The sequence below is a fragment of the Malaclemys terrapin genome, chromosome 19 (assembly GCF_027887155.1).
Source record: "Malaclemys terrapin pileata isolate rMalTer1 chromosome 19, rMalTer1.hap1, whole genome shotgun sequence".
In the NCBI taxonomy this organism is placed as follows: domain Eukaryota; kingdom Metazoa; phylum Chordata; order Testudines; family Emydidae; genus Malaclemys; species Malaclemys terrapin.
Window position 1 is genome coordinate 10,572,004 of NC_071523.1, and position 16,429 is coordinate 10,588,432.

General features: G+C 46.7%; 2 protein-coding genes across 4 annotated transcripts in view; both read right to left on the minus strand.

Moving 5' to 3' along the window:
- Positions 1 to 1,530, minus strand: part of TNFRSF1B (TNF receptor superfamily member 1B) — a 38,231-nt gene extending 36,701 nt beyond the window's left edge. Inside the window, exon 1 of the mRNA XM_054009128.1 lies at positions 1,414 to 1,530. Coding sequence (XP_053865103.1) covers positions 1,414 to 1,476 — 63 coding nt within the window. The 5' untranslated portion in view covers positions 1,477 to 1,530. The remainder of the gene's footprint in view (positions 1 to 1,413) is intronic.
- Positions 1,531 to 5,742: 4,212 nt separating this feature from the next.
- Positions 5,743 to 16,429, minus strand: part of TNFRSF8 (TNF receptor superfamily member 8) — a 39,490-nt gene continuing 28,803 nt past the window's right edge. For all 3 annotated transcript variants that reach the window (XM_054009285.1, XM_054009284.1, XM_054009283.1), the window contains 3 exons: positions 16,181 to 16,206; positions 12,566 to 12,779; positions 5,743 to 9,032 (listed from right to left, as the gene is read on the minus strand). In XM_054009285.1, coding sequence (XP_053865260.1) covers positions 8,785 to 9,032; positions 12,566 to 12,779; positions 16,181 to 16,206 — 488 coding nt within the window. In that variant the 3' untranslated portion in view covers positions 5,743 to 8,784. The remainder of the gene's footprint in view (positions 9,033 to 12,565; positions 12,780 to 16,180; positions 16,207 to 16,429) is intronic.

Below are 16,429 nucleotides of genomic sequence, written 5' to 3' on the forward strand. Positions count from 1 at the left end.
AATTAATTTATTTGCTGTGAGAATTGTGTGTGTGTATATATATATACACACACACACATACATATACACACACACACACACACACTTTAAACAGTATGACGGGGAAGTACTTCTGTTTATATTTTTATATATATATTATAAAAATATAAACACAAGTACTTCCCCGTCATACTGTTTAAATATGACTAGCACTATAGTAAATGAAACAATGAATTCACACCACTACAGCTCTTTTGGGTAATGTTGGTTGCTAATTTTGCTCCTGAACCACTGAGATCTGAGTATCACAGATCTAAAGTATTTATATGGTCTCCCTTGCACAGTATCTGAATACACCACCACCTTTATTGTATTTATCCTCGTATTTATCCAGGCATAAATCAATATAGTGTGTAAACACAACGTTCAAAGTCAAAATGGCCTTTCCAAGGTTTCTTACTTGGAAAGTTATGTGCTCTGTTAAACAGAAACATAAGCTAAAGTGGAAGGGTCCCAGCTGTAGCTCCAAATCACGCTGTAGATCTAAATCAAAGGACTTTTCTGTGTATATAAGGGCAGATTTTAAAGTCTTATCAAGTACAACCAAAGGTTCCTGTTTAATGCCCATAAACAATGTGCAGATTTTTATTCTGCACTTGCCAGGGTGCACTTAGTCTGTGCAAAATAAGCAAACAGCCCAAGGAAGCGGATATAGTGCTAACGCGGATTCCACAAAGAGGGAACCCACCGAGTGTAACAATGTTTTTTAAAAAGTAGTGACATTTGCAACGCTGTAAAGGGTTAAACCTGGGCTGCGATTTGAGGGTCTGCCGAGCTCGAGGGGCAGAAGCAGAGGCCGTTTGAGAATTACAAGTACTGTAGTCATAACCGTAAAACAGTGAGCAATTTATTTTCTCACTCATTCAGAGCAGACGCCCCAGCCCCCAGATGTAATCATCTCTCGGGGGCAGAGACTGGCTCTGCACACACGCATCTCCGAGGGGCCCCTTGGGCCATACCGCAATGCACAGTCAATAGAAGAAGAATGAACAGGATGCACCCAAACCTCGGTGCACTGAAAAGGGGGGCGCGTTTGCGCCACGGATTAAGGCACCCAACGGAGGAATCTGGTCTCCCCCCCGTCTGGAAACGGGGCTCGTGGGGTGCCAGGAGGGGAGGCAGTGAAATGACTGTAGCCCTAAGGCGAGGAGTAAGCAGGGGGCTAATACAGATGCAATCGGGGGAGAGGGAGGCCAGGACTCGGCGGGCTGCGGTGATCAGAGCCCGGGCGCCCAGCCCGCTCCCCCCACCTATGGATTCCCAGCAGCCGCCCGGTCTGAGTCAATGGGAGCTGTTACGGGAAAGGGCCGGAGCCCGGCCGGGCTCGGGTCCAGGTCCAGGTCCAGCCCGGGGTCCCGGGCCGCGCTCACCCACCTTGCCGGGCAGCGAGCCCGCCACGTGCAGCAGCAGCGCTCCCACCAGCCAGCCGGGCCCCATCCTGCAGCCCCGCCGCGCCACTCGCCCAGCAGAGCCCGCGGCGCCGCGACTGAAACCCGCCGCGGGGAGCCAGCCGAGGGGTGGAGCGGGGCGGCGCCGGCTCTAGGACATCCCCCCGGGGCTGAGCACAAGCCAGCGCCGGCCTCGGCCCCTCCCTCCCGGCTAAGGAGTGGGGGCTGCTAGGAAAAGCCCCCCCAGGGGGCCAGATGTCCTGATTTTATAGGGACAGACGGATACTTGGAGCTTTTTCTTATAGAAGGGCCTATTACCCACACACACACACACACACACACACCCCGTCCCGATTTTTCACACTTGCTATCTGGCATCCTACCTCCCGCCCCAAGCACTCCTTGCCTTGCCTGGGGCGGGGGCAGCTGCGGCCCTGCAGGGTGGGAAGTACTTGAGGGGGGGCAGAAATATCCGAGGTGGGGTTGCAGGAGGCTGATCCAATCCCCCAAAGGTCAGTCCCGTCTCTGCATGGCGCAGGATGGCTCGGCTCGCAGGTGCCTTGGGCTTAGGGCAGGGCAAATGGGGCTCCCCCAAGGCTTGGGCCAGCTCAGGGCCAGCGCTAGCCCAAAGCAAGAATATTTTTGCTGCCCGCTCAGGACTACTGCTTGCCTTGCATTGTTTCCACAATCCAAAAATATCCCACCCCAACCTGCACTAATACAGGGGGTAAAGAGTTCTCATTAAATGAGATGAATGGGATTTGGGGGGGCAATACTAAAGTAAGGCCCTTTCCACCTGCTGGGGGCCCTAAGAAATGGCTTACAAGCCCTGTCTACACTATAAACGTGTGGGTATAACTCCAGTTTGCTCAGCAACGCAGTTATCCCAAGCGGACCAAACTCCTGGTGTAGACAGAGCTGTGTCGACAAGAAGCCTTCTCCCACTGATATAGCTACCACCTCTCAGGGAGGTGGATTAACAACATCAGTGGTTCTCAAACTTTTGTCCTGGTGACCCCTTTCACATAGCAAGCCTCTGAGTGCAACCCCCCCCCCCTTATAAATTAAAAACACTTAAATATATTTAACATCATTATAAATGCAGGAGGCAAAGCAGGGTTTGAAGTGGAGGCTGACAGCTCGTGACCGCCCCATGTAATAACCTTGCGACCCCCTGAGGGCTCCCAACCCCCAGTTTGAGAACCCCTGAACTATGCTAATGGGTGACCCCCCCCCATGGGAGTAGGTAGAATCTTCACTAAGCACTACAGTGGTGCAGCTGCTGTGCTGTAAGTGTAGACAAGCCCTTCGTCACTACTGCCCAGATTAGACAGATTTCTCCAGAGCAGATGACACATTTTTCCCTTCCAGCACTCCACCCATCAACTGCAGTACAATCAGCTGCACCTATCTGATGGGAATCTAATCCCTGGGGCCTTGTGTACACTGGGGAAGTGACTCATGATAGAAAACATGTTACCTAGCTACCAAGCACAATTTTGTCTTTAGTCAGACAAAGAGAATGGTGTTTAAGAACAGGTCTGCTACTTGTGATTAACCCTAGGGTACCTTTCCAAGGTTAACTATGACCAGCTAACTGGCTTTAAAACATGAGAGTAAACATGACTTAGCACCTAGTGTAGACAGAGACACGGCATGTTTAAAAACATGGTAGCTGATTGTGGTTAATGCCCCGCTCCTCTCCAGAGTTAACCATGACTGAGTAACACGATCCCTGGGTGGGAGTGGGGAAAACCGTGACCAGCTAGTAAGTTTTTACACATGCTTTGTCCTGCTCTACACTAGCCCTGTCATATTTGACATCAAGATACATTTTCCCATTGTAGACACAGCCTATGAGTATAATAAATGTTTCCTTGTCTGAATTTACTCTGTAGCAAAAACTGTCATGTTTTATGGGCCAAACACTACTCCCCTTACTCATGGGAATATTCCCACAGCCTTCAAGTCACCTCTTGGGAAGGGAGAGAAGGTGGGGTTCAGATTAGGGGGAAGGAGTGAAGATAGGAACAATACAGCAGGGTGGAGTGGAGATGGGAAGTGTAGTCTTAGCGGGAATTTCTCCAGCTCATTGGTCCCTTTTCTGTTTCCCTTTCATTATTTATTTCTCTGATCTGCTATTTTGCCTCTCTTAACATTCCAGCTTTTTTCCAATCCCTTCTACAGCTTCATCATCCACCAAATATGCTTTTAAAACTTGTGATGTGGGGGGGGATGGGAATCACACTCTAAGCAACCCACACGGTCACCGTACAAACATCTGTGAAATTGCTCCAGTGGTTATTTGCAGGGTAATAAATCAGCTATTACATACATTCCGGGGAGGCAAGGTGCAGACTGAACATCATAACCTATGATGTAATCTCATGCTCCATGAAGGATAAATTTGGTTCACACTTCAGCACTCATTTGAGTATCTGGGCTTCAGCTCTTCAATCCAGTACTCCTATCTTGGGGGGTGTGTGGGTGTGTGTGTGTGCACAGCCACTGACAAGAAGGTATATTGGGGGATCCCTATATGAGGGGAAAGGGGCCTGCTGGCATGGTGGACAAGGGGGAAAATGAAGGTTCACACAAAGCACCTGCCATGGAGCTGGAACGGAGGACCCTGCTATAGGGGGAAGGAGAGAACGGAAGTTATATAAACACTTGCCACCGGGAAGGGGGAAGAACGAATGGGTGCGCCCAAAAAGCCACTAGCAGGTGGAGATTGTGGGGAGTTTCAGGGAGTCCCTGAAATAGAGGGGAATGGGAGAGGGGTGCCTAGGGAACTCGTTGGAAGGAATGGAGGGATGCCAGGAGGCCCTGGTGTATGCGATACACTCGGCCTACCAAAGCGAATAAGTGTGCAAACCCCTACTAAGATCAGAAAGACTCTCAGTGACTGCAGTGGCCTTGGTCCTGTCTCCATCTCACCCTAATTAAAATAAACCATAGCATTAACCCAGGGCCAGCCTCACTCTCTTTGTCCCGCTCCCCAGTTCTGCTCCATTTTTTCTTAGGCACACACACAGGTTTGAACTTGGGGGTTGTTTGGGGGGAGGAAATAAGTAAGTTCCCTCAATCTAATATCTCAGCCCTTGTGAAGAAGATGATTGTGATGTCCGAAATTTACCTTTACCCCCTCCTGTCACAACGCTATAGCTATATTTTATACATTACCTCTGGTACACGCAATACATTTTAGCACAAGATCTCTATGGATACATCTGCCCTTCTGTTCTAATTAGAAAGGGGAACTTTCTGTTCTGAGCCTGAATTGAATTTACACTGAAGTTTATTGACACCCAGATGAAAGCTTCTTGAAAGCTTCTGCCCAAATTGTGTAAATAAGCCTTAATGGCAGAGGTGAAGGTAAGCCGGTACGCTGGGCCGGACCGTACCAGCTTCCCCAGGCCAGCGATTTAAAGGGCCTAGGGCTCCCCGCAGCGGCCGGAGCCCCAGGCCCTTTAAATTGCCACCAGAGCCCTGCTGCCAGAGCCCCTGGGTGGCGGAGGCGGTGATTTAAAGAGCCCTGTATATAACCACCACAGCCCCCGGCTGCCACTGCTACCCCAGGGGCTCTGGCAGCAGGGCTCAGGCGGGGATTTAAAGGGCCTGGGGTTCTGGCCGCTGCTGGGATTTAAAGGGGCGATAGCGGCGGTCAGAGCCCCGGGCCCTTTAAATCTCCGCCAGAGCCCCAAGCCCCGGGGTAGCAGCGGCAGCCAGGAGCTCCTGGCGGTCCGTCAGCAATTTAAAGGGCCCGGGGCTCCCCTGCGGCCAGGAGCCCCCGGCCCTTTAAATCACCACTGGAGCCCTGGGCTGCCGCCATCACCCCGGGGGCTCCAGCAGCGGGGCTCAGGCAGCGATTTAAAGGGCTTGGGGCCTCTGCAGCTGGTAGCTCCAGGGGTGATTTAAAGGGCCTGGGGCTCCCTGCAGTTACCACAGCTGGAGCCCTGGGCCCTTTAAATCAAGACTTAAAGGGCCCGGGGATTTAAAGGCCTCACCTCTTCGGGTTGAGGCCCCGCCCCCCGCTCAGGACTCCGGAGTACTGGTACGTCTTTTAAGTTACATTCATCCCTGCTTAATGGGAACGAGAATCAGACCCTTTGGATGTGAATTGCATTCCCTGGTGATGAGGGAACCTGCAGCTGCCAAACTGCTGTCTTAAAGGTTAAAATTGTTTGGTCTTTGAAACAGGAAAAAATAAAAAACCTTTTCATTTTCCTGGGACCCATCTGGTTCTTTAACACTTGCTTAATTACAGGGCACTTTATACAAACTTTCATCAAGAATATCAAAAAGCAAAGTGTGCCCACAGGCTAATCCACATTTAATTTTTTCCATTACAAAAGTTAGCAAAATTGTCATTTTAACCAACTACACTAGATCTAGCAAAAAAATGCATTCAATCCCCCTTGAAAAAACTATTGTATTAACCAGATTAACATATGCACAGGGCACACACCTCTATAACTAATTCCATTATTGTGGAAAACCCTTACAATCACAGTCACATGAGCATTGTTATTCAGAACCGCGTCGGTGTTCATAGCTGAAAGAAGAGTCATTTCTCCATAACCCATGCTGAGCCCTGGGAAACAATGAGGCACCCGTGGTTAAAATGAAGAAAGTCTGGGCAAATTTTGTCCTCTGTGGTTTCACTTCCTTCTTGCATCTTAGTTTAACGACAATATTTGGTGAGCTGGCCTTCTGCTGCACAATATCAAGAAGTTTTAGCGAGAAATGTTATTTCGATTTGCTTCCGTCTTCACCACCATGTGCAACTTCCACTGAAGACGAGTACTAAGAACAGTAGAGACCCAGACTGTTGCCTTTTAGTTTTAGGAGCAGCATGTCTTCTGCATGTAACAAACAAGTACAACAGAGAAGGCCCACACCAGAGGTTTCTTTAACTTTGCGGAGGAGCCGAAGAAAACATGCAGCAGCAATAGCAACTGGTGTTGAGCAGCTCAGAAGATTTATGGAGAGGAAAGGAGAATTCAAGAAGGAATATGTGAAGGAGCTGCCCATGTTTGGGCCTAGCGCCATTTTGCAAATGAATTAGAGGCAGCGAGTCAGGATGGTGGGATTCTCCGGCTTGCTCTGCCTTACTGTGTCCTCAGAAAGTCACACTCTCTGTGCCGCTGGTCCCAACCATAACATAGTTCTTCTCTCCATCACATGGGTCACGTGAGGCTTAACCAATGTTTGGAAAGTGCACTGAGTCTCAGATAAAAGGCAGGTTGAAAACTAACATAAGGACAGTGCTTAATTTGTAATGAAAGAAGTAACTGATAGGGCAAGCCCAGAGGTGACAGGGCTCTGAACTGCCAAGCCCAGAGGTGTCAGGGCTCAGCCCTGGTACAGATTAAGCCCTGCATAAGGAAATACTTCTCCACACAATGCACAGTCAGCCTGGGGAATGTATTGTGGGGGGATACTTTTGGCTTTCACAACACAACTGGGTACATTCATGGGGGATAGGTCCATCAATGGTTAATAGTCAAGATGATCAGGGATGCAACCCCAACCTTCACGTATCCCTAAACCTCCAACTTCCAGAAGCTGGGACTGGTTGACAGGGGATGGATCACTTGAAATTACCCTGTTCTGTTCATTCCCTCTGAAGCATCTGGCACTGGCCACAGGATACTTGGCTAGCTGGATCATTAGTCTGATGCAGTATGACCGTTCTTATGAATGCACTAGAGAAGCACAATTATCTGTCATTGTATTCTGTCCAATATAAAAACTACTGAGTCGGTAGTAATTCTGTGGTTCCTCTTTTTTGTTGTTGTTGTTGTTGTTGTTAAACCTATCAAGAAACACTTTGTCATGTAACTCATTTTCCATAATCACGTGAAAGCGCAGTCAGCACTGATGCATTACATTTACAGTTATAGACTTAGCAGCATGAGAGTTTAGCATCTTGCGTCATTTGATCACAAAACTTGAGAGGTTTTTTTAAAAAATAATATGTAAATAAGCGCTTCCCAGATCACCACCTGCACTTCTTCCAAACGCAGCAGAAACGGACATAGTTTTAGGAAACCAGCAATGTGGCATTTAAAAAAAAAAAAATCTTGGTTTGTTTTGGAAAACCTTTTGTTTTCCTTATACAACCATATCCATATTCGCCAGGCCTGCTTAATTCAGACTCGGAGGCAAAGTTCACTTTCAGTACAACATCTAAATATTCAAAACCCTTTGGCTTGTACTGGAGAAGGCCATGATGTAGTAGCACTGCCAATCCCAAACATCAAAACCCTGGAGTCTGAATTGAAAGAAACGTGGACCTCTTTTTTAGATACATTTAGATAAAACACATGTACAGAGGGCTCAAAGAATGCCAGACCTCCATTCTCTTTTCCCCTCCCTCTTGGACTCCTCTTCCCTCTTCTCCCTATTCATGTATGTCTTCTCCTATTTTATTTCTATCATGTTATGTCTATCTAGTAGTGTCTGGTTTTGTATTGTCCGGTCTTGCAGCTTTGACAGGTTCTGAAACAGCATAATTGCATTGGAGAGCCCGTGAAGCATGCAGTATTGGGAAATATATACAAGCTGTAAGTCATTTACCTTTTTGTACTTTTCATTGTCAGTTTTCTTTATCAAAATCAAAAAGTTAATCACAGAAGTCCACCTTGAGTCCAGCTTCAAACTATTCATGAGATTGGCTTAAAAAAAAAAAAAATCATGAATAAATGTTGGGTTTGTTTTATTTACACTCTAGTATCTGTGCCTTGAGGGCACACTTAGGTCATGTTTCCAAGCTTTTATCCACTACTGTCAGGGCTGAGATTCTCATGTGATCACATGACTCCAGGAGCTGGGACTTTCAGAAAAAAAGTGTTGTGAGAATAGCAATAAAATCCCAAGAATTGGCAACAATGATAGGAACAACACAACTACAGATAGATGATTCAGAGATAGGCCCCAATCTTCAGTCTTTGGATCCTGACTTGAATTTCCACAATGGATTTATATCATTCAGTTATGAAGATGGGGCAACTGTAGGGTTTGGATCAGGATCCAAAAGTCCTCAGAGTTTTGGAGTGTTCAAACGTGGGGTTTTGATTCAGTCCCATCTGTAACTGGATGTGCGGAGGAGAAGTGGAGAGAAATATTTGATGTGATCCATAAGTGTAAATCCTGCTTGTTACTATTGACGATTCTCTTGTTTCCTGGATGAAATCAATTCTATGACACCTTGTACCAAAGTGCTCCCATGACCCCCAACCATCCTTCCAGCATCTGAGACAATAAGACATTCATGGCTCCCCAATGCACTGGATATCACTAGCACAATTGGCATCTGTGTAGCTTTAGTCTTCAAGAGCTTCTCTGCAAGACATCACTTCTCAGTGGCAGTGGTAGGGTGATGAAATTCCTTGCCCTCCTCCTCCACTGGAATCATTACATCACTTCCTGGAAACGATTCTGTCTCCTGCTGCGGATAATGCATTGCAAGTTCATTTTCCTCCATGTTTTCTTGAGCCTTAGAATCATTTTCACATCCTCTAACCGCGCAGTTCTTGCTGACGGGCACTTCCGAAATGGACCCCACAATCACAGTGTCGGCTTTCATTATGTATATTTTGTCTGCGGAAGGAAGCAGATAGGAATCAGTCCTGAGCATTACTAATTATCATTTCTGGTGCTAGCCAGAGATGGTTCCCTCTGTTGCAACGCTTGGATGCCTATCTGAAGTTTCCCAAAGTTCAGAGATGTGCAGATCTGGCCCATCTAGACCATAATTCCCCTCTATAATTAATGGTTAAGCCATGCTGGCCTTTGGTATGTGCCCCACTAGTTATGAATAGTAAGTCTTGGATATTCATAAGGCACCTTTCATTTGGAATCTAAGTACTGAACACAGAGAATGAAAGAGAGGGCTGTGGAAAGGCCATGTGCAAGAGAGCTGGATATTTCATACTATAACATTTCCAAATTTTTTGGATCATGTAGAAAGTTTTGGGTCAATATTTGTTCGCGTCTCCTGCAAATCTCATCTGTGATTACTGAACCACCTTCCCCTCCACCAGCAACATAAACTATGTTTCAAGTTCTTCTCTAACCAAAAGACGTGTTTGCTGCTTAACAATGCTTTTGCAAGGGCCAGAGAAATTAATAACGCCAGCAAACAGGATGCAAGAGTCTTCTACGACCCCAGGGCATATGCTCTAGGTGGTTTTTTGCTTTAATCTACAGCGACGCCAATAGCGGCATGAAAAGGCTGCCTTTAAGCAAAGTTTTCAATTGACAGGAAACTCAGATAGCTGTAACAAGAGAGATAATTGAACTCTGTTTTTAGGTCTTGCACAGGAGACTTGGTATCAGGGGTCAGGCAATGCAGGATCAACTACGCTAGAAAGGGTATTTTAGGACAGATTTGTAGGACATGAATGTAGTGTCCAACATGTTAAACCTGGTCCTGATGGGAAAGGGAATTCAAGGCCTTCATTAGGACTTGAACGGCACACTCCACCCCAGAGGTCACTGCAGTTCAGTGGTGCTGGTGGGGGGTGGGGGGGTGAGGGCGGGGAGGTGTACCTGGGGATGACAGGCCTTACAGACTTTACATTGTTATCATAGAATCATAGAAGATTAGGGTTGGAAGAGACCACCTCAGGAGGTCATCTAGTCCAACCCCCTGCCCAAAGCAGGACCAACCCCAACTAAATCATTCCAGCCAGGGCTCTGTCAAGCCGGGCCTTAAAAGCCTCTAAGGATGGAGATTCCACCACCTCCCTAGGTAACCCATTCCAATGCTTCACCACCCTCCTAGTGAAATAGTGTTTCCTAATATCCAAACTAGATCTCCCCCACTGCAACTTGAGACCATTGCTCCTTGTTCTGTCATCTGCCACCATTGAGAACAGCCGAGCTCCATCCTCTTTGGAACCCCCCCTTCAGGTAGTTGAGGGCTGCCATCAAATCCCCGCTCACTCTTCTCTTCTGCAGACTAAACTAGCCCAGTTCCCTCAGCCTCTTCTCATAAGTCATGTGCCCCAGCCCCCGGATCATTTTCATTGCCCTCTGCTGGACTCTCTCCAATTTGTCCACATCCTTTCTGTAGTGGGAGGCCCAAAACTGGACGCAATACTCCAGATGTGGCCTCACCAGTGCCAAATAGAGGGGAGTACAACACTTCATAATTATCCAATATGCACCCAGTCCAAAACACAGAAAAGCCCATCTTCGTGCAGCTCTTTTCTATGAATGAGTAGACGAGTTGAGTATGGGAAAGGGAAGCTGCATTTCAACCCGTCCATCTGCCATTAGCCTTCTTGGCAACAAGGGCACACTGCTGACTCATATCCAGCTTCTCATCCTGGCTCTATGATGAAACTTCACAACGCTGCTGCTACCAATGTCCCTCAAGTCAGTATGTTTGTAACTCGGGAACAACAGGCAAGTGTTCCGGCACATCTTACTGATGCAAAGGTCTTTTTGCAGAAGTTACAAGTGCATCACTCACAGGGTGGGAAGGTTCTGGTGCATTTGCAGGACCTATGAAAGGCACTTAGTTCCAAAAGGTCAGCACTAACAAGGACAGGGTAGCTTAGATTGGGAGCGGACTTCCATGGATACCGTACCATGACCTGGCACCAAGATGCTACTGGAATAAGTGAGTTATGTAAACTAGGCCTGGCAGCCAAGTTCTCTGGGGACTGTTAATTCAGAGCTGTTTGCAGAACTCTGACAGGATGCCATGACGTCCAAACATACTATCAGTTTGAAAACTGGCACACAACAGGCCTGCACTTTGATGATAACCTTTCCTGGTGGAGTACAGTATAGGAGCTTTGTTCCAAAAACCATACTGCCGTGACCACACAGTGCCCTCTAATCAACATCACTTCAAAGTGTTTCTCAGCATTTGCACCGGGCATGAAGAGAGCATGGATTGCATACAATACAGCAGTGGTTCTCAACCAGGGGTATGCAGAGGTCTGCCAGGGCAGCGGTACATCAACTCCTCTAGATATTCACCTAGTTTTACAACAGGCTACATAAAAAGCACTAGTGAAGTCAGTACAAACTAAAATTTCATACAGACAATGTCTTGTTTATACTGCTCTATATATTATACAATGAAGTATAAGTACGATATATATATTCCAATTGATTTATTTTATAATTATATGGTAACAATGAGAAAGTCAGCAAATTTTCAGTAAGAATGTGCTGTGACATTTTTATGTCCGATTTTGTAAGCAAGTGGTTTTTAAGTGAGGTGAAACTTGTGGGTATGCAAGACAATCAGCCTTCTGAAAGGGGTACAGTAGTCGGGAAAGGTTGAGAGCCACTGCAATACAGAACCTGCAGCACCCCACATTTCCTCACTTTGCATATTATCTGACAACCAGGCTTTGAAATGACCCCGGTCACTAATAAAGACCCTTCCTCATTACACATCTGCTTAAACAAATAAAGGGAAGCTCTCAAACCAAATCATTTCGTAACATCCAACTCAAATCTGTATCGTCTGTCTCCCTGTAATTGAGAACAAGTTCCAATGGAGATTTGTCCTTCCTTCAGATATACACGTAGGGCCAGATCTCAGCTGGTGTAAATCTGCCTAGGTCCAGTGGAGTTCTGCAAAATTTATACCAGCAGAGGATCTGCACCATCACTCAAGATTTTCTGCAGAGGAGAGGAGGCCCTCAAATGCTTCTTCCCCTCCAGCCTCATTGCAGAAACTGCCTGTGAAATCTCACTGGGAAAAATATGACCATGATTTAAAAACAGTTTGCCAGTCTGGAGAAGAGTCGCGATAAATATTTTTTTTAAAATATATTCAGTCATTAACTCTTCACCCACTGTATTGCTTAATCCCACCCTGGGCATGCCCCCAGCTGCACAGGAAATGGCCTTTGCTTATTTTCCCCTTTGCTCCAGCTCAGCAGTTCTTGATTTCCTTTTAAGCAGTTTTCTTTGGCAGCAGTCACTCCGGGTCAGGATTCTGTGCTGCTTGGTTGACTGTTCGAGGAAATGTTTGGCACCAAAGTCATGCAACTGACAGTAAATGAAAACTTTAAAAAGCTGCTAGTTAATTATACAAAGGGTCTGAATTCCTTCCCACCTCCCCGACACACACACCCTATTCTGCAAAGGCGTACGAGACTCACCGATTCGGTTATTAGTGTGGTCCCTCACTCGGGAATCAGCGGGGTAGTCTGTGGCGTTCCCGGTGCTCTGGATCGTCTCAGCCAGGCTTGAGTCAGGACTGGGATTTTTTTCTGAGCTGGAGACCAAGTTGTTGTTGGTTTCCACAACGGGGATTCTGTTTAACAACTCCCTCTCTTCTGACTCTTTGTCAGCTTTCAGCATACTGAACCTCTTCTGTCGACATAAAGAGGAGATGAACAGGGCAGTGAACCTACGGCTCACATAACAAGAAGCAAAACAGGGAGGGACTGCAGTAGTTTTGGAAGCAACCGCATCCCTCTGAATCCGCAAGAATAATAGTCGTATTTACAGAATACCTTCCATCAGTTGAGGCAAATTTTCAAGAGGGCTTAAATGACTTCAGAGCTTAGGTTCCTTTGAATTAGGCTCCTAAGTCCTTTAGGGCCAGATTTACAAAGATATGTAGGTGACTAAAGATGCTGATAGGTGTCTATCGGGATTTATAAAGTGCCGAAGCAGGTTCGGCTCCTATCTGCAACTTTAGACCCTAAATATCTTTGTATGTTGGGAACCTAGCTGCTTTTGAAAATTTTACTCCGTCTTAAAGCACTTGAAATACAGCAATGACTTAAGTCTCATAGCACTCCCCATCGGATCGAGGGGTAAACTGAGGCAGAGAGCAGTCAAATGACTTGTCCAAGGTCACAAACTGAAAAAGTGATCTCTTTGGCAGAGCCAGTGATAGAACTGAAGTTCCCAGGCCTGTCCCATAAACACAGACCATCTGTCCTACAGAAATTGGATACAATAAACTTTGTGACATGAGACCTTAAATAGATCCTGCCTGCTCTGCATGACACAATCAGCAATGGGGATATATCACTGAGAACTGGCCTCCAGAGGATTGAAGTTATCATTGGCCTCCACCGGCTTGCCCTTTTTGGTCACGTTGCCGGACTCAGAGACAAAGTCCCTGCACATTGAACTCTGAAGATTGACTATGAGGTCACTGCCTGGTCACGGACTGGTGGTGGTTATGTGGTCGCCCACGATTAACCTGGCTGCAGCAGATCAGGAACGATCCTGGGGAGTTACTAGATACCGTACACTGCGGTCATGGACGTTCAGCGCTCCGGACCTCCGCTGTCTAAGCATCTGGAGGTTGCTGCGCTGCATCGTCCGATGGCATTTTCATAGAAGTAGCACCCACGGCCAAGACTGTCCTCTCCCCACCTGTAGTACTGCATGCTGTGCACCAGCAGTTGCTAGCCTGTATCCTAGCAGTAGCTGCACTTCAGCGGTGGAGTATAGAGTTTGCAAAGCTCTAGGGCAGCAGTTCTCAAACTTCATTGCACCGTGACCCCCTTCTGACAACAAAAATGACTACATGACCCTAGGATGGGGGACCAAAGCCTGAGCCTGCCCAAGCCCCACCACCCTTGGCAAGGGGGGGCCTGTAACCTGGGCCCCGGCACCCAGGGCTGAAGCTGAAGCCTGAGCCCTGCCACTCAGGGCTGAAACCCTTGGGCTTTGGCTTTAGTCTAATGCCAGCCATGGCGACCCCATTAAAATGGGGTCACAACCCACAGTTTGAGAACCCCTGCTGTAGGGGAGTGTTGTATGTGTAATGAACAGAAATCCCAGGGAGAAGAACTTTGTTTTAATGGATGTATTCAGGCAGAACTTAGAATCATAGAATATCAGGGTTGGAAGGGACCTCAGGAGATCATCTAGTCCAAACCCCTGCTCAAAGCAGGACCAATTCCCTACTAAATCATCCCAGCCTGGGCTTTGTCAAGCCTGACCTTAAAAACCTCTAAGGATGGAGATTCCACCACCTCCTTAGGTAACCTATTCCAGTGCTTCACCACCCTCCTAGTGAAAAAAAGTTTTTCCTAATATCCAACCTAAACCTCCCCCACTGCAACTTGAGACCATTACTCCTTGTTCTGTTATCACAAGCATCACAACTTCAAGCTGGATTGGTGTTAAGACTGTTCTCGCTCTGTATTTAGCATTGAGCGAAGCAAATAGCCCGCTGAAATTATGTAGCCCTGGGTGATCAAGGGGCAATGAATTTAAAGGAAAACAGATGCATGTAAATTTCCCCTGATTTCTTGCAAGTTCTTGCCCTCTTGTGGAAGGTCAAGCAAGCACAGGATTTGAATTGGCGTTATAGAACTTCAACGCAGAGTCACTGCAATCCTGTCTCAGAAGAGCTCCCCCTCAGGGGTTAATGATTATTTATTTAAAGGGGAAACTAAGATCCAATTAACCAAAGCTATAGCTTTCCTGTCCCAGAGCCAAATTCTGCTGATGGTTCCTAGCTCTGCTGCCGTTTGCACACGATTAGATCAGCAAAAACCGAGCAAGGGGTTTCAAGTGTGAAGTTCCCAGCACTTGGCACCCGTCTGACTCATTTTCTATGAAAAAGTACGAAAGGAAGTTTCCTGAGTAGCTGGCATGAAATATTGAAATGATGGCAGAAGTTTGTAAAACCAGGTTGCTTTACAATTGGAGATTTAAAAACCATTTTTTACAGGTGAAATGAAATGCTTTTAAAAATACAGAGCTCAGCTGAAAGCCCTACCTCACTAGCACGGCATCCATGTTGGTGTCAAAGATTACAAACAAACAAAAGACATGAACTTCCATGGAGCCCTGACAATTGACTGCAGCTCAGGGTCTGTCCTCTAATGTTACTGTGTTTATTTACGTTTGATTCGTTCATCCCTAGCCCGGGAAATTCTTACTTTATCATTAGCATTGTTTTGTATTAACTGGGAATATCCCTGCACTGTGGATGGGGGTAATTATTTCCAGAGGGTCATGTTGGCTAACCAGCTTCAATCTGTGTCGTTACACCAGTCCTGGCACACCCAGCAAACAATATCCTCCTAACACCCGTTTTAGGACAAGCACTCTTGCCCACACCTGCAGAGAAGGGCACCAGAGGGGGCTCAATCCCAATGACTTCATTGGGGGGCGACAAGTGGAGATGGGACGAAACTGCCAAGTTCAGATCCCAACTGCTCCCAAAAGATCAGGCATGTTCTCCTCTGCGATTTTGGTTCCTGCCCCAATCTAATGACAACGGGGTCACAGCCTGCACGCCCCACTGAAGCAGAACTCCCATTAGCAGCATGACATTGATGGGAATTTTGCCAGCGGAAGGATTCCAAGATCAGGCCCCAGATAACAAGTACGGCTACATCCCCCACGTGCATGTACATCAGAGGTTACAATGGAAAGGGGCAAACTGAAGGGCAGGTTTACACTTAAAACGCTTTGGTGAAGATGCTGATGGGAGACGTCTCCTGTCGGTGGAGTTAATCCACCTCTGCAAGAGGGAGTAACCATGTTGATGGGAGAAGCTTTCTTGCCAACATAGCACTGTCTACACCAGGAGTTAGGTTGGTAAACTACATTGCTCAAGGGTGAGGATTTTTCACACCCCTGAGTGACGTAGTTACACAGCTATAAGTCTGTAGTGTAGACCTGGCCTGAAAAGGTTGTCACTGATGGTTTAAAAGGACATTATAAAATACCACTAATTATTTTTACTCCTTTTGGAGAAAACAGGAGTGATTTGGGAGCGTCTATTTCATACTTACTGCACAGTTCTTCATCAGATCAGAACCTACAATGAGAAGAGGGGGAAAAAAACATATCATAGGTAAGTTTATATTAATTTAACAATCCCAAGAAGACTATCAATGTCTCATCTTGTATTTGTACAGCAGCTTTCACCTTGATGTATTTTAAGTTATTTTACAAACTGAAGTACCCTTTGCATTCCTTCCTACCACTAAAATGCAGACACATTTGGAGTGAATGCAGCTGAATTGTAAAGAACCCCCCCA